Genomic DNA, 25,135 nt, shown 5'->3' with positions numbered 1-25,135 from the left:
AATGAATTTGACTTTTCCCCCTGTGAGGCTAGCACTGTGGTTTAGCTCATACATTCTCATTAACATTCTAGTTCGGTATTGCCCTTGCTTCTTCCTAGCTTACCAGCTGTTCCTGCTGCTAGCTACAATGTCTGATGTGTTCAGACCACTGGGTTCCTGTACTCACTACAGAGAAGAGACAGTCTTTCCATTGGGGATATCCACGTGTCTGCCTGTCAGCAACAGCACCGAATAAAGTAATAGGTCCTCGCATGACATATGGTGTCTGGGTTCATACAAGATGCAAAACTATTCTAGCTCTAATGCACAATGACTCATAGCATTGCTAATTTTTCAGACAAAAGCCCTCTTCCACACCCACACTTTTAGCCCCTTGGGGAGAAAACCTTTTGCTTCAGCCACAGATCTTTGGAAACCTAAAGAATAACTTCTTAGACAAAATATAGATTAAAATGTAAGAGAAATATTTTACCATAAATTTCATTGAATGGCATAATGTATTAAAAATGAAAATACATTTGTTAAAAGACTGGTTTTAAACAGTACAGTTAGACTTGGGTAATTAGTTGAATTCTTGTGTATTCGGCCTTATGCTTATCTAAAATGATTCTGTTATGATTAATAGGAAGAGACTTTGCAAACAAACCTCTGGTACAAAGTAAGGAGGAACTAATTTGGATTTGAAAAGTCAGTGTTGGCTAAAATAGCCTTCAGATCAATATGTGAATTTTTACTAAAATCCTTGTTTTTATGTCTATAGTACAAGTATTCTACCATTGAAAATTGCATCTGAACAATGGGAAGTACACAAAGGCATAATCAATATCATATATGAAATGAAAAATCTGCATCAGTTTGAAGATGATTGCATTTAAGATGCATTTAAGATGTTCAGATCCTTACCAGTAAACCATAGCACAGAAAATCTTGTTTTGACATATCACTCTCTATCACCAACGTATGACAATTCCCAAGCTGACTTTTATGTATCAAAGACAATGGCAACTTAAATAGACCCTTATTATCTATTATTAATAGTTCCCAAACCAGAATGTTAGGTTCTTGTTTCAGTTATATACAATGGGTGGCCAGCCTTTTAAGCCAGCACTGGGCTGTTCGGTCTTACGTGATGTGCTAAAAGCAGCATCCAAAAATAACCAGTTCTAGAATAAAATTGTTTTTAGTGCAGATTAGTAAGTAGACAATACATTTAGAAAGTACTAACTCCTTGCAGTCAATCAAGTGCTTCCAAATGGCATTAGAAGAAAACCATGAAAATCTTAAGCCTGTGCCATTCATCGTACTTTGCCATCGTTGCTCGATTACCTATTGTTAAAATTGAAGAAAATAAACCATTTTATCATTAACTGGAGCAAATGAAATATACCACATAAACAATGCAGATAGTCCTTGCTTAACAATGATAATTGAGACCAGAATTTCATTTGTTAAGCAATCAGGTCATAAAGCACTAAATCTCGTCCCATCTCTTAGTGATAGCAGTCCTTGTCATTAAGTGAGGACCACCTTGCAGCTTCCAACAAGCAAGGCCAGTAGGGAAGCTGGTAGAAAGTCGCAATTTCCAGGGGTGGCTGCGGCCAAGTGAAGGGAGGGTGTGCAGGTAGAAAGTGCTGTGCTATATGTGCCAGTCTTTTACGCTGTATCTGGGCTGCTGAACTGCTCAGGAGAAAAGGCAGCGGGAGTGTGACCAGAGCACTCACCGTCTTCCCTGCCATCTTGGATTGTGGGAAGCTGGCAGGGAAAGACACAAATGGCAAATCTTTGGCTATGTGATGCTGCAACCGTTGTTAAGTGAATCTGTTGGCCAAACTCCCCAATCGCATTCGTGTGACTCGGGCCGCTGGGACGACTAGAACTCTGAGGAATGATGGTCATAAGTACCACTCATTAAGCGCCTTCGGCACTTTAAAGGAGTTGCTGAATGAATGGTTGTTAACTGAGGACTACATATAAGCATATTAATTCAAAATGCAAAGTTTAACCATATATCTGAAATACGCCTTGGATGTTTTAATTTTCTTTTCACATCACTAGCCTTAAACATAGGAAGAGTTTCTAAGGCCTTGCTGCAAAAGAATTGGCAAAGTTAGAGGGAAGGCAAAGGCTCCTCAAAGCCTTGGGCTATGTACGGATCTTAGCAAGGACAAGCAACACTGCCTGCATTTTAGTGTTTGGAAGTGGTGACACGTAGAGGCCGCTTAACAGGAGGTTTTTTTTAATCTGGGGATATACATGTTAATTCCTGAGACAAAACAGAATAGACACAGTTTAGAGGGGAGAAAGATTTTAAAAAATAAAAATAATATTTAATGTAACTTTGTTGTGATGTTTAAACGTTAAAGATAAAACCTAATACTATGTTTCCAGTAGTGGGAAAGGTTTAAATTGACAGAACAGGAGGGGGCAGTGCCCCCTTACCTCCTTGACACCCCCCCCTCAATTCTCTTGCACTGTCACTTTTGAGAATGCACAGGGTGGAAGAAAAGAAAGACAACAATCAGTGTTAGTGGAAATCAGTTAATGCAATGTTGAATTCCAATCATAAGGCCCAACATAATGTGCTATTAAGAAAATGTATGTCTCATTCATGTAACATAGCAAACCAAGCTCTGCTCTAGAGCTATGTTGCTTAATGGCTGGAATAACAAAATGCAAGGACTGTTCTGATGTTAGATATTCAAGGCTGTGGCTTGTAGAATGATTTTTAAAAACCATATTAACCCTTCGCAAACAGCATGTACTATATAGTACCATAACATTTTTTTAAACTGTCACTGTAAAGTTATTTTTAATATTTTGATTATGTACTCTGTTCTCTGAACCCTACAATAAAATTGGAAACTGTATTGGAAATTTGTGTAGCTTCCTTCCACCCTGATAGTTTTCCAGAAGACCTGGCTGTTTTCCCAGCACTAAGCTGCAGTAGATGAAGCTCTTGTGGAGTGTATTTTGTGTGTAGTTGCCAGTCACCATTTTGTTGCTAATGTGTTTTATTTATTTATATTTATTTCTTTTGCCATTGATAATTCACATTGCATCTTTATTTTTGGAATGTAGTGAGCTACCCAGACTTCTCTTCAGTTCAGATGTCACCTAAATTGAATACATTAAATTTTATTCCATATAAAAATTATATTTTTAAATAGAAAATAACTGAGCTTACCTGTCTTCAATGAAGTGGTTACCATTAGTCATATTTTCTTATTCATATTATTTCCAGATATCAAAAGCTTTTATTAAAGCAGATAAGTCTGAGCCGAGAGTATCTGTACATATATCAGAATACACAAAAATAAAAGTGATAATTGACACTGACACTGGCCTTTTTAGACCTGTGACTGAAACATAATCTTGTACGAAGTCAAATGGAAACGCCATTACTAGCAGCATATTCAGTATGTTTAATGCTGACTAAAAATTTGAAAGTCTGTTTTATTTCTGCAGCTAGATTCAGGTTTTTGAAAAATAAGGGGAGAGGGAAAATGCTAGAATTGATTCATGTACATGAAGTGAAAGAAATTGTGCAAATATCCTCGAGTCTTTTTTCCCCAGGGGTAAAGATGGGTTGTTTAATTCCTAATTAGAGTTCCCAGTGCCTGTTGTTCTTGGTGTTTCCATGCTTGACATGTTACCATTATTATTCAGTCCATCTTATTGGTATCTCTAATTGTGATTGATATGTAATCATTCATTTTATTGAGCTTGTTAAAATCTGAAAACTCTGGACAACTTAACATAATTAGATCCCAAATAACCATTCCATCTGTTCCACAAGCAGTTTAATTAACAAATTCTTAAATGTTCCTGAGCACTCTAAAAGGCATATACATTTTTTCAACTGTTAAACAGAACCTGCTTGCGAACGTTTGTACATTTTTTCAAAAATTCTTATAGTCATACGTTGCTGCCCACTCTACTGAAAAAGCAATCTTACTGGAGTCATTCTAGCCAATGTAAATTCTTATAAATTCTTATTTATGTGTTTATGATAGTTTGACATTGAGTGTAATAAATTGTCGTTACTGAGAGAGGCACGAATGCATGAATGAAAACTGAAATATATGATTACTGTCAGAGAATTGTTCTGATCCAACCTGAATATTTTTAAAGTTCAAATTTACATACATTTTTTTCCTTTTATATCTTGAGAGTCTATTTCCAAAAGAAAAAGAGGAATATTAATCTTGTTTATGCTTAACTGGCTAGACAGTAGAAAAATGAGAAAGATGTGCAAGCATTGGTAAAGTTGCATCATGTTATAAAAATAGACTGTTGAATATGTTATATCTATAAATCTGTTTTAAAAATTGCAAACAAATTATGTAGGTGTATGTTCCCTCACTAATTTCTCCAAACTAGTGGGTATTCATTCATAGTTCTCCAGGTATATTTACCATCATGGAGGGTTATGTTTGTACCATTTTAACATTATCCAGAGTTGAACCCTTAACAGGCTTTGTAGTAGATTTTCAGCTGGAGGGAAGTGTGTGGTTTCATCTTGGAGAAAATCCATTTCTGGTTTTCTATTTCATTTAATTCTCTGGAGATGAGTTACTTTCTGAAATTATTAATTCATTAGATGTAGATCAATATTAGTGAAATAACAGTGGCAATGATAGATGGATATCATTCTGGAGCATTATTTACGTCTGTATGTTTTTTTTATTTGTAAATAATACTTTCCCTCTAGCACATAGAACTACAAATTGGCTTCTTCTAAAGACATCACTGACCAGCCAACACCTAATTGATCCAGATCCATACAGTTAAATCCTCTCATTTTACCACCCTTTATTAATAAGAGTTGAAGCAGCTGCCACCCCAACCTAGAGCCCTCCAGCCATGTGGATTTCAACTTGCAGAATTTCCTTGCCAGAATGGGCATTTACTGAAAATTTATGGGAGTTGAAGTCTACAGGTGCACATCTGAATGACACCCAGCTTTGGGAAAGCTGGTCAAAGGATCAGGTAATAGTTCTGACCACCAACCCCAGCATCTTGTCCAGTTCCTTAGGCTGCAGTAACAAACTGTTCCAAAGTAAAACCTAATAGTGTCTCCATGATCTTTGCCTGTTCTGTATGAACTGTGCCAATTGATTTGGTGTAGATGTAAGCATTCTGTCTATTGCATTTTTAATTAAGTGGACAGCTGAGATTCCTTTTGGATTAACCTAATCTTGATTAGCTATCCTCTACCAAAGAAAGCACTTACTAGGCAGTTCACTGAGCATGCAGTAATACTATAGAAGTCAGCCCTCTTAAGTACTTCCACTGCCATGTGGCAGATATGATTATGCATTCCCACTTCTGCTCAGTTGTATTTACTGCATGATTTATGCCACCTGCACTCTAATCATCTATCACTTTGCTTCGCTGCACATAACTTCTCAAAAATAGGAAGGATTCTGGGCTCCTGTGGCCAGAAGTGGCACTCCAGAACAATAGTGTCCAATAACCCCTTTCCTCTTCCTGTTCCATTGTGTGACAATGGTCTTGAGAAAACTCAGCTCAGTTCAGTATTCTGCTGATATGTCCTACTGGGTCTACATCTGGTGATATTTCACTAATTCTATCTCCCCCCCTCTTCTTTTTTTCAAAAACCACACGTCGCATCTCAGGTAATTGGTGGCATAATCTTGGGATTCATCTGTTATATCGATTCTTATCCCAACCATTTCATTGGCTCTTCAAGCTCATTAAGAAATAATACCTCATACTGAGATGGCTTCTATTGGATGAAAATGTAAAGGCATTGGTTGCTTGTTATATCATAACTTAGCTAACTCCACTTCGGATAAAACAGACAAAATCCTTACTATAAGATATACATAACACCAAGCAATAGTGGAATAGAAGATAAAAGATTGGAGAAGGTCATAAAAGTATCAAGATCTGAAAGCAGAAACTGAAAGATTATGGCATAAACCGGGCCTGGTGCTCCCAATACTTATCAGCACACTGAGTGCTATATACAAAAATCTTGGATGGCACCTAGAAAATAGTCACATTGACAGAATTTCCACCCGTCAGTTAGAAAAGGCCACAGTGCTTGAATCCACACATATACTACGCCAATATGTTAGAACGTGCTAGGTTTTTGGGAAGAGAGCCAGCTTTGCGTAATAGTTAAAGTGCTGGCTGAGATATATGGAAACTGAATTATAGTCCCACTTGAAGCATGAATGGCAGCTGGGTGACTTTGGGTCACTCACTCTCTCCAACCACCTGGCAGGATTGTTTTGGGGACAATAGGAAGAAGAAGGTATTAAGTATGTGTCTCGCTTTGAACTACTTATAAAGCAATGAAGGCCGGATAAAAATCAAATAAATGAATGACTTAATGCATAGGAAGGCCAACACCAGTTAAAGAAGTGGCAGCTGTGACTTCACATTTTTGTATATTATAATTTATAAAATTATGTATGTTGCCTGACTCTTGATTCCCTATAAACGCCATCCAATAGTATGTATCATAGGCACTAGGCCTTATTTTTCCTGTTGACCAAAAATGACAGGCTTTCAGTCTTCAGAATTTGTATATAAGGATGAATACAAAATTCTGTGGCTACGTTCTGCAGTCAGCATTGTCTGTATAATGATGATTGATAATACAACCAAGCATTCAAAGTCTGCTAATACTGCATTTCGGAGGATTTAATTGGAAAATCCTTCCAGTAATACAGATGAAGAAGCACTCTTTTAGATATAGTGATTTCAATATTTATGCAATCAGTGTTGGTTAATTACATAAATACTATATCTGACTCTGTCTTTGGAGTTCCACGTAGCAGCAGTGACTGTACTTTCCCACTGAAGTTAATGTGGGGAAAGAGAGCCTAACCACGTTCTATGATGCCACCCTATGTGAAAATGCAGAGACCTAAGAACAAAATGAAGCACTTAGATGATTAACTAGAATTGTGAATTTGGATTACATAGTTTTTTTAAAAAACAAACAAAAAACAGGGTTGACATCCACTCTGTTTCAATGCAAGTTTCATCTTGTAAGTTCTAAACATATAAAAATAGAAATAATATCCAAAGCTACTATTACACCAAGTTTCCTTATAAAGCAAAGTCACTCCAGTTTCTACTACTACCAGTTAAATATAAAACTAGTCATTTAAACACAACACTTGGTAAGTAATGAATATCTTTATTGTTTCTTTTGCAAAAATATTGGATGTCAGTGAATGTGCCATAGGCACAATAAAACCTCTCCCATTACTAGAAGAACCAACAACAAATACTTTGGAAAACTTATCAATAAACTTTCCTTTCTGCCATGATAGCAGTAATATAAGAATCATTATGGCAATATAGAGTTTTTGGAAAGGAACAACCAGATCCCTGCGGCGCTAATTTTTCTAGATGCTGAAAAAGCTTTTGATCAATTGAATTGGCAATTTTTGATGAAAGTTTTAGACAAAATGGATTTTGGGGAAAAATTTTTACAACCGATTAGGGCATTATATCAAAAACAAACTGCCCGAATTATAGTTAATAATAGTCTGACAGAAGCATGTAATATTGAGAAGGGCACAAGGCAAGGGTGTCCGTTATCGCCCTTGTTATTTGTGTTAACATTAGAGATATTATTGGTTAAAATACGGAATTTGGAAAAAATTAAGGGTATACAAATTAGAGATCAGGATTATAGATTGAGAGCATTCGCAGATGATCTGGTTGTTACAGTGACCCAGCCAGAGAACTCTGTTGTGGACCTGATGGAGATAATAACACAATACGGCAAGGTTTCTGGATTTAAAGTTAATATACAGAAAACCAAAATTTTGGCCAAAAATATGACAGTTTCGCAAAAGGCTCTCTTAGAAGGATTAACTGGATTTGAGATTGTTAAAAGGGTTAAATATTTGGGGGTGCTTTTGTCGCCCTCTAATACAAAGTTATATAAAAATAATTATGAAAAACTATGGGGGAAAATTCAAAAAGAATTGGAGAGTTGGGAAAAATTGCAATTGTCTTTGTTGGGACGGATTGCAGCAGTGAAAATGAATGTCCTGCCTAAATTTTTATTTTTATTTCAAATGATACCGATTCTTAAGAAAGATTCTAATTTGGAGGAATGGCAGCGAGGTATCAATAAATTTGTTTGGGCAGGGAAAAGGCCACGAGTTAAACTTAAGATTATGCAGGATACTCGTGAGAGAGGTGGTCTTAAAATGCCCAATCTTAAACTATATTATGAAGCTGCTGCATTAGTAGGAATAAGTGATTGGATTAATTTGACACAAGAGAGATTATTAAATCTTGAGGGCCACGATTTGTTGTTTGGCTGGCATGCATATTTGTTGTATGACAAGAAGGTAGACAATGTGTTTAGAGTGCATATTCTAAGACAGGCATTGTTGAGAGTTTGGAAGAAGTATAGACATAAGCTAGATTGCAAGATACCACTGTGGGCAATTCCAAAACACGCAATAGAAAATATACATGCTGGTTTCAAACATGATGTGACTACGTACAAGGAGATTCTGAGTTTGGAAAGAAATGTCTGGTGTTTGAAATCATATAGCCTCTTGCGAGAAGAGAAGGTTGTTCAGAATTGGTTTCAATATACTCAGCTACGGGCCAGGTGGAAAGAAGATCAGAAAAATGGTTTTACAATGACTGATGAAAATCTGATAAAGCAAATCAGAAATCAGGGTCCAGCACATATCAAACGGATATATCTTGCATTGATAGAGATTGACTCAGAAACAGAGCTTGTTAAAGATTGTATGATTAAATGGGCCCAAAATATCCAAGAAGTTATTACAATGGATACGTGGGAAAGGATTTGGGTGAGGAACGTAAAATTTACACAAGCTCAAAATCTAAGAGAGAATTTTTACAAAATGTTTTATAGATGGCATTTAGATCCTAAAAAGCTTGCAAGTATGTATCCGAATTATCAGCCTAAATGTTGGAGGTGCGGTGACGAAGACGCAACATATTTTCACATATGGTGGACTTGTAAAAAGGTTAAGGCTTTTTGGATAAAAGTCTGGTGGAACATGCAGAAGATTTTTAAACAGAGGATAAAGTTTTGTCTGCAACTTTTTTTGTTGGGAATAATTACAGATGCTACAGTTGTGGACACTAAGTTGACGTTGAATTTAATTACGGCAGCAAGACTCTTAATAGGTCAGTATTGGAAGAAGGAGGAACTGCCGACTATAGAAGAATGGACTTTAAAGGTTTCTGACCTGGCAGAGATGGCAAAGATATCGGCCTATTTGAAAGATCATTCGCAAGAACGCTATATTATGGAGTGGAGAAAATGGATTGAGTATATCCAGAACAAATACGGGACTAAGAAGTTTCATGTAGCATTTGAATAAGTCTTCCTTTCTTTTTCCCTTTTTTTTTATATATATTTTTATATATTCTATATTAATAGTGTTTGTAGTTATCCTATATGAGCTAGAGAGTGATAGATTTTAGAGTTTACGGTTGTTAGTATATGGTTGTTTATGATTCTTTTTTTTTGTTTTTTATACCTTGTACTTAGCTCTGGGAAGTCGGGGGGGGGAGGGGGGGAGGGGTAAGGAGGGGGGAGGGGTAAGGAGGGAGGGATAGGGGAGGGGTAGGGGGGTTTGTTAAAGATAAAATGTATGATAAAAACTTTTCAATTAAAAAAAAAAGAATCATTATGGCAATATAATGAAAAATAAAATGTAAATTTATAAAAGCACTAAATCAATCATGACTGAAATAAAAAGATTAATACCACAAATAAATATGTTGTTTTCCTATGCTTGTCTAGCAAGCATATGAGCAAGTCACAGGGTAATAATTTTCTGGGAACTGACCAGACATGCTATAGGCAGAAGAAATCTTGTGTTTACTACCAGTAGTGTACAATAATCAGTCCTGGCAACACAGAAGGAAAATCTATTGCTGAAGTTTCGATTCCATGAATGAGAGCTATTGTAATTTCAGTAACGCAGTTCTAATATGTATGTGTGTGTTTGTTAGTTTGTTTGTTTCTGTGTCTTAACAGTATGCTAGTATTTTGCATATTTTTATTTGGGAAACTGAAATTTCTGACGTTTGCAATTAACTATTTTTTAATTTAGAGTATATGATAGCTGTGGTCTTAGTCAATTGTATGAAAGTTGTAGGACTCCGCACTTCCTTTATTTTGGCAAAGATTCCCTTGTATTCACAGTTGTGTCAGAGGTCTCTCCATCCATGAATAGATTGTCAAAAAAGATTAAAGTGTGTGCCATGTCTTATTTTTACAGACAAGTGCCTTTGATGTGCTAATGTTCACTTTCACCCTTTTCATTGACTACTGCCCATCAATTTGATCTGAAGATTGTCTCTTCATATAGAAATGTTGCTCTAGTTTAATAGTTCTTGCTTGAGCTTGGCAAAATATGAATGCATTATCCTAATGAATCTTTGAATATGTTAGCACTAAATAATAGCGAGAACAAAAAAGTACAGATCAAAGAACATGCTCGATAGGGATATTGTTGGAAAGCAATGCTGCCTGAGCTTTGAAATGTCAAGAAAACTGAAAATATTATAAATTACAGCACGCGTTTCTTTATATTGTAAATTTTGAATGATTATATTGCAAAAAAAAAACCTGTATAATTTTTTAAAGCTCAGGCTGCTTATTTTCATATTAAGCTAATCAGTTTGTCAGAAAATAATATGCAAAGGTTTGAATTATTTCCAAAGAACGAAATGGACGAGCTAAGCTAAGGAGGGGGTGGTTGATGTTGAAGCCATGTGATTTGAATTCTGTCAGTTACAGAATGGAATGTGAAAGTGGAAGCCAGCTGGCTACCCAAGTCTATTCAAATAAAATGAATAACCAGCCACATGGTACATATCCAACCAGACCTGTTGTTATCTCATCTAACTTTAGCCTATCTAACCTATCCCTTATTCCCTTTTCCTGACTCCTCCTGTGTCACTTCGTGAACAGGGAGGAATCTTTACCCCCCCCCAACGGAAGTATGCCATGTCCAGCTGCTTTTCCTTGCTACCAAGCAAGTGCAACACAATGGTGATTGCTCTGATAAAGTGAAAACAGCTGACAGCTTCCCAAACGAATGTGGTGGATGTTCTGAGGCCACCCGTACTATCATTTGGCGTTTCTGAAGCTGCTATCTCGAAACATCAGATTTATACAGTTAGTAGTTTAAATGCCAATCAGCCCAACGTTGAACTTCAGAAACACAGTGCATTTATTTATTATATTTGTATCCAGCATCTTCTTGGGAAACAAAATCTCTCCCTTTATTTCCATCCTCACAACAGTCCTCTGAAGTACTCGAGGCTTAATAGTAACAATTGTCCTAAGGCATTTGATGAAAGATGGGAGTCATTCCTGTAGTCCATCTTGGACAGTGATGCTTTTTTGTCTGCCCTCCTTTCACATGGCCTTCCCATTGTTTTGGTTGTCGTCATCTCTTTCAGTGATTTATGTATTTATGGGGGGAGTGGGGGAGAGAAGAAAGGTGAATCTGTGCAAGAGACAATTGCTATGTGCATGGTTTATCTGTTTATTGGTTTTCTGGATAAAATATATGGCTTTTATTTTCAGCAAAACAATAAGTGTTACAGCAATGACAGGTGGCCCTTTTTTGCACAGTTGTACCTAAACTAAACTATGTATGGCAGTGAAAGTTGGACCATAAGAAAGGCTGAGCGCAAAAGAATTGAAGCCTTTGAACTCTGGTGCTGGAGAAGACTCCTGCGAGTCCCTTGGACTGCAAGGCGATCAAACCGGTCAGTCCTAGAGGAGATCAACCCTGACTTCTCTTTAGAAGGCCAGATCCTGAAGCTAAAACTCAAATACTTTGGCCACCTAATGAGGAGGAAGGACTCACTGGAGAAGAGCCTAATGCTGGGAAAGATTGAGGGCAATAGAAGAAGGGGACGACAGAGAATGAGGTGGCTGGATGGAGTCACTGAAGCAGTAGGTGTGAGCTTAAATGGACTCCAGAAGATGGTAGAGGACAGGAAAGCCTGGAGGAACATTGTCCATAAGGTCGCGATGGGTCGGACACAACTTCGCAACTAACAACAACACCTAAACTATCATCCTTGCCTGCTATATGAACTAAGACCACATTGACCAGGCTATAGATAATACAGCACATAACATCTTATCAATCTGTTGCATGCTAGGGAATCAATTCAGAAAAACCTTCTGAAACCCAAAGCATAATTATTTTAGTACTATTTTCAGAAAGTTTTGATACATAGAAAATATGAATCAAAGATATAGCAGCAATTCTCATTTAATTTGTAATAATACAGGAAGCCAATGTGTAGCACTCACGTGAATTTTTATTTTTAATAGTTTTATTTTCCCTTTTGCATGGAGAGAGAGGAAGGAAACCCCATGCCCACCAACAATTTATAAGGGCCCAATATTTTTGGCGGTGGATAAATTCTCTTCCCTCAGACATTTTGGCTGGAGAGAGTTTCTGTTTATAATTTTTAGTGGGAATTTTGATACAGAGAAATGACTTCCAACCTTCATTATAACAAGCAGAGGCAAATTTAGCAACTCTTCAGTCTGTATAAGGTTATCAATATCTGTTCATCCCAAATTCCCAACCCTTATCCATAAGCAAATCCCGAAACCATTTCAAATCTGATTTCAGTAAGGATTGGATACATTGTGATCTTCATTTATACCTATTAGCAATCATACTATCAAATGAGTAGCAATAGTTTAATTAAAGTATTCAATAATGTATAAAAATTAACATGAAACTTTCATGGGAATTTGTTATTTTGAATATGAGTAGCAGATATAATTAAAATGCAATCACAGGCAAAAAAGCCATTAAATGTGAGAAGGCAGGTGTTCTAGGCCTCACTGAATGTTACAGGGAAGTAAACATGCTACTTTTCCATTCTTAGGAGCTGTTTTATTTTTCAGTGTAGAGCAGACTTTGGACTGTTGTGGGTTTCCCACTTTCCAATGAAAGGTGCTACCACATGTGAAATATTTTTCTCTTCCCCTTAGTTGCTATTCTTAGCAATAATAGTTCATCTATTACCTGAGAACAGAAGAAATTGCTTCCTATATTAAGGCTATATCCTTAAGTAGTTCCTGGCACAACTGTGCCCTGGCAACATCAAGGGGATTTTTGGGAAGTGGGATGTCTCTATAGCATCATAGGCATCTGCAGAGGCAACTGGCAAAATGTGTCATGATGTAATGCTGCAAATACAGCAAATTACAGATTAGTTGAAAGTATGACTTCAGTTTGCACTGAGTCTTCGGCATCTCATAATCCAGAGGTCCCCAACCTTTTGGGTACCAGGGACCAGTTCCATTGAGAAAGGTTTTCCGTGGACCAAAGGGTACGTGGTTTTGTGTGCTGCCTGCATCCCGTGGATGGGGAATTGCTTGTTTGTGCGGACCAGTTACTGGCATGCTGCGGCCTGGTACTGCTCCACGGACCGGGGGTTGGGGACTCCTGTCATAATCTATTGACTATAAGGGCAGTATGGTGTAGATCAAAGGTTAAGGGCTTAATCTATGTTTCCTTGTGGTCAGTGAGATTAGTAATTTCAGGTCGCTATTTCTTCCTGTATTCCCAAGCATGCCCTGGACCTAAATATCAGAGTGCATCCATTTGGTCATTAGAATGCAATTTTGTGGTCTGATGTACACCTTATTTGGGAGAAGTTTAAAATTATTTATTTTGGGACAAATGTGTAAGACTGGAATTGTGACTACTTTTTCTTTGCCCTTACTAGCTTTGTGCAAGGCTGAACAGTGAAACGATGTGACAAAAACCACTCTTATGAGATACCACAAGGGACTGAGTTCATTTTGTCATTCTGATTTGGTTATTTTTAAAAAGGATATTAAACTTGTGCTAGGACAGAAAGAAGATGATCTGTTGGGCAGCAGATTTCATACCAGCATCATTTCCTGTGAACTTAAAAGACAGGTGGAGTCCACCTTAGTCCTTTTCAGTTGTTTTCAAAAGAGTTTGTTCATGTTTCATAACAACTTTTAGTTCCAGTAAAGTTAAAAAGCTCAAGTACTTCATATACCCATAGATCAAAGGTTTCCTTTAAGATAGCTATCATATAGTATGTCTTAGTAACTGACCTTCATAGTCTTGTTTTGCATTGAAATGTAAGCAAAACAGATGTTTCTCACATGAGAAACTCTAATTAATTTCAAAATGTTTGTTTAAATCTTTAAATAGTGGAACATGCGACTATTGGCTGATCTAGGAACCCAGATCTAGAAAAACTAGGGAAGATTCCATGGATGAAAATCCTAAAGGGGAAAACAACTCAAGAAGCATGGGAAACTCTGAAAAATGCTATCATAAAAGCCCAGCCCAGCACAATACCATTGAAAAAGAAAAATAAGAAATCCAAGAAGAAACCAGCATGGCTGCATGAAAATCTCTCAGACAAACCGAAAGACAAAAAGGACAAGTACAAAAAAATGGAAAGAGGGAAACATAACTAATGCTGATTATCAGCAGACAGCCAGAACATGCAAAAACAAAGTCAGAAAAGCAAAGGCTTAGAATGAACAAAGACTTGCAACAGAAATCAAAGATAATATAAAAAAAGTTTCTTTAGGCATATTAATAACAAGAAAACAGTCAAGGAAACTGTAAAGGTAAAGGTAAAGGTTCCCCCGCACGTGCGTGCTAGTCGTTTCCAACTCTAGGGGCCGGTGCTCATCTCCGTTTCAAAGCCGAAGAGCCAGCGCTCATCCGAGGATGTCTCTGTGGTCATGTGGCCGGCATGACTAGATGCCAAAGGCGCACGGAACGCTGTTACCTTCCCACCGTAGTGGTCCCTATTTTTCTACTTACTTGCATTTTTACGTGCTTTCGAACTGCTAGGTTGGCAGAAGCTGGGACGAGTAGCAGGCGCTCACTCTGCTACGCAGCACTCGGGATTCGACCCGCCAGACTGCCGACCTTCTGATCGACAAGCTCAGCGTCCTAACCCACTGAGCCACCGCGTCCCTTTTAAGGAAACTGTAGGTCCACTAAAAAGAGAAGATAGGAAGGAAGTAACAGGCAACAGAGAGAAAGCAGAGCTGCTTAACTTGTTCTTTGCATCAGTCTTCAAACAAAAAGAAATTATAGCCCAACATACCCAAAAAACTACTGCAAAAGACAAACTAGAAACAAAAATTAAAATAAGCAAGAAAATGGTAAGACAACATCTATCCGACCTCGACAAATTTAAATCACCAGGACCCGACAGATTACATCCCAAAGTTCTGAAGGAGCTGGCAGATATTATCTCAGAATATTGCACCATATCTTTCAAAATTCCTAGAGCACCGGGGAAGTACATGAGGATTGGAAAAGGGCTGATGTTCCCGTCTTCAAGAAAGGGGAAAAAAAACAACCAGGAAACTACAGACCAATCAGTCTAACATCAATACCTGGGAAGAGCCTAGGAAAAAATAATCAAAAAACAGATCTGTGAACAACAAGAAGCAAACAAAGTTATAACTGGTAGCCAGCACAGGTTTGTCAAAAGCAGATCATGCCAAACCAATCTTATTTCATTCTTTAATAAAGTGACTAAATTAGTAGACAAGCGAAATGCTGTGGACATAGTATACTTAGATTTCAGTAAAGCATTTGACAAAGTAGAGCACAATCTATTGCTTGGTAAACTACAAATAGGTGAAATAGACAACATCATCACCACAGCTGGCTGACAAACTACTCAACGAATAGTCCTCAATGGTACTACATCCACATGGAGAGAAGTAAGCAGTGGGGTACCACAAGGCTCCGTCTTAGGCCCAGTACTCTTCGATGTCTTCATCAATGACTTAGATGAGGGAATAGAAGGGGAACGCATCAAATTTGCAGATGACACTAAACTGGCAGGAATAGCCAACACCCCAGAAAACAAGCTTAGGATTCAAAAAGATCTTGACAAACTTGAACAATGGCCCCTACCCAACAAAATGAGTTTTAATATGGAGAAAAGCAAAGAGAGGGACCTTGGAGTCCTAGTGGACGATCACTTGATTATCAGCCAGCAGTGTGCAACAGCAGCCAAAAAAACTAATACAATCCTGGGCTGTATAAACAGAAGCATAGAATCAAGGTCACGCAAAGTAATAGTACCGCTTTATAAAACCCTAATGAGACCACACCTGGAATACTGCAAACAATTTTGGTCACCATATCACAAAAAAGATGTTGAGACTTTGGAAAAAGTACAGAGAAGAGCAACTTCTCCAAAGCACCAGAGGGCAGGACAAGAAACAATGGTTGGAAATTCTATTCTATTCTATTCTATTCTATTCTATTCTATTCTATTCTATTCTATTCTATTCTATTCTATTCTATTCTATTCTATTCTATTCTATTCTATTCTATTCTAATTATCTGTAATTGGCTGTAAAAATCTTATCTGCTCACAAAAATCAGCTGTCTGAAGTACATGTGGACAATCTCCTGATCTCTCTTCCTCCAAAGAGAATTTCAGCAATGTGGATCTTACATCCAGTTGCCTTTTTGACTGAAATGCCTCTGCAATCCGCATGGAGCAGAGAAAATGCGGACACTAGCTTGCCTCATCTCAGTGTATCAGATTTTTTTCAGTCAAGGAATAGATATTGGCTACTGCGTGATATGCCTTCTCTCTTTATACAATTATACAATTATAATTACTTAGTTTGATTTGTCTGTAGTCGCAGAACACAAATAACAGCTGCTGTAAATACATTGATTTATCTTTAGTTTGCTTTTATTTTAGATTATCTAGATGAAATCACTTACAGCCTTTTTTTTATAACAATGGAATCCTTTCAGGCCCTAGTTGGGAATCAACATCTGCTTGGCAAAGATTAGAGAGGACCATGCTATTTTAGTAATTACCAGTCTGTGATGTTACCATGAGAAGGACAGCAGTCTTAACTATGGGCAGTCTTTGGATCACAGGATCAATTTTGTTTGCTGGAACAACCTATGAAATTCATCAAAGAGAGCCCTAGTGCAAAAGCTGTTCCATAGAAGAACAAAGGCAAAACTTGCATTTTTGTTACCTATCATTCACACTTTCATTATTTCAGCAATATAATTGATAGAGAGGGAGAGTCACTATTCTACCTCTAGTATTATTAAAAAAAATTATCAAACATAAGTCCTTGTCTATCTACAACAGATTATCCACAGATCTTTTTGCATGCTCACATGTAAACAATTGTCCATTCTTCCTATTTTTTCTTTCTCTCAGATATAGAAGTTGTCTCTCTTAGTTCCATGACTATCTTAATTGATGGTACTTCTGCTGAGGGTGCTATTTTCAGATATGATATTAATTAGATAATTTGGGGGTGGGTGTAATCCTAATCACAGTCCCTTAATTACTTACTGTATAAATAAAATATGATTGCAGTGAAAGAAATGGGCTATTAAATTCAATTAGCTCATTGCCGATGTTAGGGACAAAACTACATGGCCCTCGACCTGTGACGGTTTATTTAATGGCAATTTAAATTAATGACAGCCTCTGAAAAAGTCAGTTACAACTTAAATTCAGATTACAACCATTACCCCATTCCCATGGTCACATAATCGCAATTCAGGTGCTTGGCAACTGGTTCACATTTACATCCAGTTGCAGTGAATTTTGCTCCATTTTACGATCTTTCTTGCCACAGTTTTTTAAGTGAACCACTGTGGTGGTTAAGTTAGTAACAGTTGTTAAGTGAATCTGGTTTTCCCATTGACTTTGCTAGTCAGAAGTTCACAAAAGGCGATCACGTGACTCCGGGACACACAAATATGAGTCAGTTACCAACTGTCTGAATTTTGATCATGTGACCTTGAAGATGCTGCAATGGTCGTAAGTGGGGAAATGGTCATAAGTCACTTATACGTTTCCTGCAGTAGTAGGCGTGGATCAGCATATTTTAAGAGCACATACGGTACCAACAAAAAAATCTAAAACCAGGTAATGGAAATAGATTAGAAATTGTATGTATTAGTCTTGTGCTATTGATTTACACTAATTGTTTGAAAGCATTTTAAAGCACTATCTCATTGCCAGCTGCCATTGCAGTGATTAAGTCAGTTGAGACATACCTACAGACATCTGCAACTAATTGAAATTATAGCAAAATGTTGGCATGTACACTAACTTCATGGTGTTAATGCTGTAATTGCATAAGTTGAGATTATTTATCAGTAGGTCCTTTGCTCACTCCTTTTGAAATGCATTTCTTTCGTAACCATTGCTTTGCAGTGAAAAGAATTCTGCTTACACCATTTTTTAAAAAATTATATAGCTATATTTTTGGGTGGCTGTAATCAGATGTGGCATTTCGCATCTCAGCTACCTAGGAGATCATACTTTTAAGAGTATGGCATGTTATATTTATTTTCAAGGTGTAGTAAAATCTGATTAGCTATAAAACAATACAGAAATAATGTCTACACTCTCTCTGACTTCATTAAACTTGAATATAGTTTTATAGAGTTCTATGAAACTTTAATCAAAAAGGTTATTGTGATCAGTAATAGTTTGTGGTTTGATGATTAGCTATATAGATTGGATCTATAGGGAGTAAATCCTGTCAATGTTAGGAATACTTCCCACTGATTGCACAATACACGTTCTAACCAGTCATTGTGGCAGTGTTTTCCTTCCAAAACATTTTTTCCCATGCCTTCAACATTTTGGTTTTTATAAAGACAAGATTTATTATTGCTTTATAGGAAATTTTCTGTAGACATTGGCTATGTTTACACAACATGCTAACCAGGTTAATTTAAATCTAGCAGCTAGATTTGTACATATCAGGTTTTGATGGTATTAACTCTTAGATAGGTTGTTGTTTTTTGTAACACTTTGTTCTGCAAGCCAAGTTTGTCTGTCTTATTTATACTTCAGAGTATTGCACAAATACAGAAAATGGGTTAACTTAAGTTATCTGAGCACAATCATTGAGAAGCATTATGGAAGTTACTGAATTTGCAGGTAATATATATGCCTATAAAATTGAAATACCTGAACTGATTTTTGAGCATCCACTCATGTTCATAGATATCAGTCATGAGGGTTTGCAACCACAGTGCTGCTAATCATTAAAAATATTCCCTTGCTCCCCAGCTAACCTTCAGAAACACCACTAGTTTCCTACAACAAAATATGAATAATATTGCAATTACAAATCTATATAACTTGTGCTCATATTTTGAATATTGCAGCTATCACACAGTATTGTTTAACATAAGCCTAGTAAGCAGCAGTGGTGGTTTTTTTTTGTGTTTTTTTTGTTTTGTTTTTGGGGGGGGGAACACTGCCACAGTGCTTCATACGGAAGAGTGCCCAGGGCAGATGCAGCTTAAGATGGTAGAAAATATCACAAAATAATAAAGCAAAATCTGTGCAGTTGTACGCTGTTTTCTTGTATTATGTTGACATTAATGACCCGTTCTATTTGTGTCAAATCTTCTTTTCAAAACATTGCAAATAGTATTGTAATCCAACAATGTAGGTGCCAGTAAAGAATACATCACTCTTTTTCTATTGCTATTGACAATGGGAAATGTTAAATAGGACGTTAGGGGAAAACCTGTTGCTTCCCCCATGGTATCCTTATGCAGGAATGCTGATTCCTACTGCTACTGGTATGCAAATTCAATATATTTTGAGCAAAAGTTCACAGAAGGAGAAAAAAAGAATTTCTCCCTCCTTCCATCTATTCCCTTATAATCACTGGCTTCCTACAGCATGATGTCACCTACCTGAAAGGAGAATTCTTCACTCAACATTAAGAAAACCAAGATCATGGCATCCGGCCCTCTCAATTCCTGGCAAATAGATGGGGAAGAAATGGAGGTAGTGACAGATTTTATTTTCCTGGGCTCCAAGATCACCGCAGATGGGGACTGCAGCCTAGAAATAAAAAGATGCTTGCTCCTGGGGAGGAAAGGCATGGCAAATCTAGACAGCACACTAAAAAGCAGAGATATCACCATGCCAACAAAAGTGCGTATAGTCAAGGCTATGGTCTTCCCAGTTGCAATGTATGGCAGTGAAAGTTGGACCATAAGAAAGGCTAAGTGCCAAAGAATTGAGGCCTTTGAACTATGGTGCTGGAGAAGACTCCTGCGAGTCCCTTGGACTGCAAGGCGATCAAACCGGTCAGTCCTAGAGGAGATCAACCCTGATTGCTCTTTAGAAGGCCAGATCCTGAAGTTGAAACTCAAATACTTTGGCCACCTAATGAGAAGGAAGGACTCACTAGAGAACAGCCTAATGCTGGGAAAGATTGAGGGCAAGAGAAGAAGGGGATGACAGAGAATGAGGTGGCTGGATGGAGTCACTGAAGCAGTAGACGTGAGCCTAAATGGACTCCAGAAGATGGTAGAGGACAGGAAGGCCTGGAGGAACACTGTCCATGGAGTCGCGATGGGTCAGACACAACTTTGCAACTAACAACAACAACAATGCTGACAGAGAAAGAAAGGAATGCTCAGAAGATTGCTTGGATATTAACTATTCCTAGCACGTAGCTCCTAGGATGTTACACACATGTGAATGCAACTAAAAAATATGGCCCAAGAAAGTTCACCATCCCTGAAACAGATAATTCTTTTAATAGCTTTTAATAACCAGAAAGGATTTGGGTCCAAAAGACAGGTAGCAATTTCCAAGTGTCACTTCTCAGATATGTCAGACTAAAAGATACACCTGGCCAGGCAGCAGCCATACTGCAGCCAGTTCTAAATCACAATGCATGATTTGCACTCAAAAAATAACGTAGCCAAATTGGGTATAATTTTCTGAGGAGTCTTGAAATCTTGGCCCAAGTCATCACCCAGTTGTCTTTCTGTGCAAGGCAGGACTAGAACTCCCAGTTTCCTGATTTCTAGACTAGTACCTTAACTACTACACCAAATTCCCCACTGAAATCTTACCCTTAAATTTTTAACATGCATTGACTTAATTAAAATGAAAGAAACTAAGCTTTATTATGCTATGTCTTACTTAATACCTAGTGATTACTTCATCTAGAATAACCTAAGAATACTATTAAATTATCTAAAATTAGGATTAAAAATGAACAGGAATTTTAAAATGTGTTGCCTTTGCTGCTATCGAATGTAGCTGTTTTTCACATTCTTTCTTTTTCAATGTGCGGGAAATACTGATTTAAACTTATTCTCTAATTACTGACTTAATTAGAAAATTCCCTTATACTACACTTAAGGAAACTTTTAAAATATATTATATTTATTATTATTTTAGACAATTTACCACTGGAAATACTTAGCTGATCTTAGTACATTTTTGAAACTGCCTAAGCAAAATTTAGTTTGATGAAAGCTAACCCAGGAAATAACCACAGTTGTATGCTAGACTGGGAAATTTAAATCTAAACCAGAGGACAATAGCAATAGCACTTCCACATAGCTACCAAGAAAACTACTTGGAATAGTGCTTGGAGGTATTATGAGATTAGCTCCACTGTCCCAGTGTATGTCCAGGGCTAGGGAGGGGATATTATTTTGCAAATCTATAATAATTTCTAGATGTTGTTGCTAATCGTTGGCAGTTATTATTGGGCGAATGTTTATCCTCCTCTGAAAGTACCATTATTGATTCCATTGTTTAAAATCATTGGCTAATCAGACTTTCTGATATACAACACATTCCCGCCCTCCCCCCCAAAAAATTGTAGTGTCTTCTCTTCCATTTCTTATGTTTATAGACATAGCACGGAAACAAGGTTTATTTTAGCTGCTTCCACAAAAGTGAGGCCGCATGCAGACCATGGACTTAGAGGGTGAGGGGGGAAAGGAATTGAGAAGAGATGCCAAGCCCACAGAGGTCCACAGGCTCAGGTGGTTTTCAACCATAAGTTTAGCTTAGCTCTTTCAGTAATTTGTCACGCCTTGGCTTTCCCCTGCTGCGCCAGCACGTGCCAGCTTAGTGTCAGAAAGTCTGTGCACCAGACGGCCACTCAGGCCTAACATCCTGCTGTTGGGGACCAGCACTTGCTGTGTCAGTGAGGAATTGAGATCCCTAGCAACAGCCAAGCACCAGGCAGAATAAGCATGTTCATAATGAGAAGTGAATGGCATCCCTCAGTCCCTTTAGAATAGGTTCTAGGCGTATGGCTGTCTCCTAGGAAGTTTGGCAGACTGGTCATTAGCATCAAGTCATCAGCAATTCAGCGTATAACGGAAACGCATATCTAAATATACCTAGGAATGGGATATAAATAAACCAGAGGAATGGGACATAAATATACAGTTATGTAGTGTGAAATAACTTGCTAGTTTCTGTCACTGCACAATAATGACCCAGAGATATAAAAAAAACCTTAAACATATTTATTTATTTATTTTAATTCCATTTATATCCCGCCCTTCTCCGAAGACTCAAGGCGGCTTACAAGCTTAGCAGTAGCCTTCATTCTATGTATATGACCTTATAATGACCAAAAAAGAAGTTGTTTGCCCTTTTAGAAATGGTTTACAAGTTGCTTCTGTTGTATTTTTAAAGTGAAATGTGCTGTGTAAGAAACACATTTGTAAACTATTAAGGAGTAACAAATACACAGATGAGAGTGTAGTAAAGAATTTACTCTTTGTTCCAACCCCTGAAGGAGTCTTATAAAAGTAAGCAATTTTGTCATATTAAAAAAAACATTGAAAACAACTGAAAACCTACTTTCAATCTGAATAACAATATACACAATTATTGACTGACCACTGAAGTCATAAAATCCAATATATGACAAATTTGTCTGTACTAGATATGTACAAAATACTATTGCTGTTGTTTTAAGTTTATAAATTATCATCAAAGAAATTAGAAATTGCACACAGAGAGAGATTTACTGTCTTCCATATGAAAAGATATCACAAGCAGGGGTCCTGTTAAAGACAGCTGGAAAGTTGCTTCTGCATGTTATGCTTGTAAGCTGTATTGGTGACTGGCTTTTGATTATGCATTTATATGGTGTCTGTGTTCCAGGTTGCTGATTTTTAATTAAAGATAACATCTTTGGTTTTCGATGCTTAAGACTAAAGTGTACACATGTTCTATTTTTAAAATTTGACTAGCTCAGGAAATTGCCAATTCTTCTGGAAAATCTCAGGCATGAAACATTAACACGTCTTAACAATGTAGTTGACAGCTATATATATTCTTATTTTAAAATAAAATTTATTTTAAATAACATAATTAACATTTCTAATTTTTCTGTCATAATAGCTCAAATGTACATGCATTCATATTAATGCATTAGGGTAGAGTATATGTACATGTATACATCTACTATAACACTTTTCCTCATTGTTACATAATTTTAATTTATCACCGACGAAGACCCATTACATTTAATTTGAAAACCAGTGTTTTTAATACTATGATTTGCTTAGTACTGAGAATATTACATTTATGTAAAAAAAGTCTAATGTTAATTACTGCAATGCTTACGATTCTGTGACTTTGGAAATATACCATAGCAACTGTGGTACACTTTTCTTTCTATATGTTATGTATCAGATACAAAGTTGAATAGTGAAGGCTTGGTATCAGAATATATTTCCTTGACCCATGTCCAACAGTTATGAGGAAAGAGCAATATATCTTGATGAAATAATCCGAAATCACAAAGAGCAACTGTCATTTGAGGATTTTGCTGCTCAGGTCTACTCTCCCTCTTCCTGTTACTCCCGTAGTGGATGTGGTAAGTCTATGTGTTATATTTATTACTACTGCAGTTACTACCATTACTATTATTATCATCATCACTAAGGATGACTTGAACAGCAGGTGTACACCTGTTTTTCACTGATAAATAGCTGCAAATGTAAGAAAACCACTTTCTCTGTGAATTAGCTAATGAATATCAAAAGAAATGATGACGTTCATTTTAATTTGTTTTGCAACAGAGCTTTTCACTCAATTCCTTTCTTCCCTGCCCTGTTCACCCTCCAAATCTAGCAAGGTTAATGAACTTTCTCTCACTAATGTGTTCTGGTTCATTCAAGAGTGCAGACTTCTTGCTGAGCTGGGAATATGTTGTGCAAAAGCTATTTGTGAATCAGTGCATTCTTATGAAAAAATAGTCCCTCACAGTAGGACCCATTGCTAGTAATGTTAAATGGAGATTATGCTAGGAGAGTGCAAGATAAACACTATGTTTTGTCAGGCAATATCAGTGCTTAGATATTTGATTTGTTGCAACACAGGTTTTGTTATGAGATAAATTTATTAATTATTGTGTAATTTTTAAAACATAATTGTTTTATTTTGATGGTCGATTTTATGATTGACTGCTGTCTTGCAAAAGAATAGAAAACAAACCAGGTGCCTTTCTTGAAGAACATTCCTTTATTCCTTACAGTCAGTGTCCATCTTCTGACACTGACATTTCCTAATTATATTGCAATGCTGTGTTGCATTGTTAAGTCAATGGATTATCCCTATTACCAGTGAATGTCTGGATGCATCTGTTTTCTTATTCTAACTGATCAGCTATTTTTTATATATGAACTAAATACAACAGAGATTAAAGGTACTGAAATGAATCACTTTACAAATAAAACCAGACGTGCATCACGGTTTAACATGACTGGCTGTACTTCTTGAGCTTTGCTAAGAGATATGGGATAGATGCACATACTGTATTGGTCGCCAATGGCAGCAGGCAGAAGGCTTTGGAGATAAGCAAGCTGGCAGAAGTATAGAGGAACTGGTGCTATTTACATAATCGCACCTCTATTTCCTGGAGAGGCGTCAAGAGACGGGAATGGCCTCTATTGATCTTTGTTGAACTGGAATACTAAACAACACTAGGCAAGCTTATAAATAAAGCTTTGATTAATCTTTTCTCTATTAAAATGTGCAGCTGTGAATTGATTTGTATATATTATTTATATATCCTATCAAACATAGATTATTTGTCATTATCTTATGAAAGAGTTTCATAATTTTAGAGAACAGTTTCATGATTTGAGCATTGTGAACAACTGAACTGTTTATATAACAATAGTAGTAGAATGATTAAAAAGAATACATTATAAAAAAATCCATTCGTGAAAATTGAATTTTATGAAACAGTGTACATAGATTATGAAGAACTGAGTTTCAGCCT

The 25,135-nt window shown here is 36.9% G+C and overlaps 1 protein-coding gene across 1 annotated transcript in view; it reads left to right on the top strand.

Moving 5' to 3' along the window:
* Nucleotides 1–25,135, top strand: part of RALGAPA2 (Ral GTPase activating protein catalytic subunit alpha 2) — a 192,220-nt gene that overhangs the window by 147,970 nt on the left and 19,115 nt on the right. The window contains exon 38 of the mRNA XM_083358327.1: nt 23,604–23,725. Coding sequence (XP_083214453.1) covers nt 23,604–23,725 — 122 coding nt within the window. The remainder of the gene's footprint in view (nt 1–23,603; nt 23,726–25,135) is intronic.

This window comes from Vipera ursinii (assembly GCF_947247035.1).
Source record: "Vipera ursinii genome assembly, chromosome: 3".
In the NCBI taxonomy this organism is placed as follows: Eukaryota; Metazoa; Chordata; class Lepidosauria; order Squamata; family Viperidae; genus Vipera; species Vipera ursinii.
The sequence above is the reverse complement of the archived record's forward strand: the minus strand, read 5'-3'. Positions and strand labels throughout refer to the sequence as shown.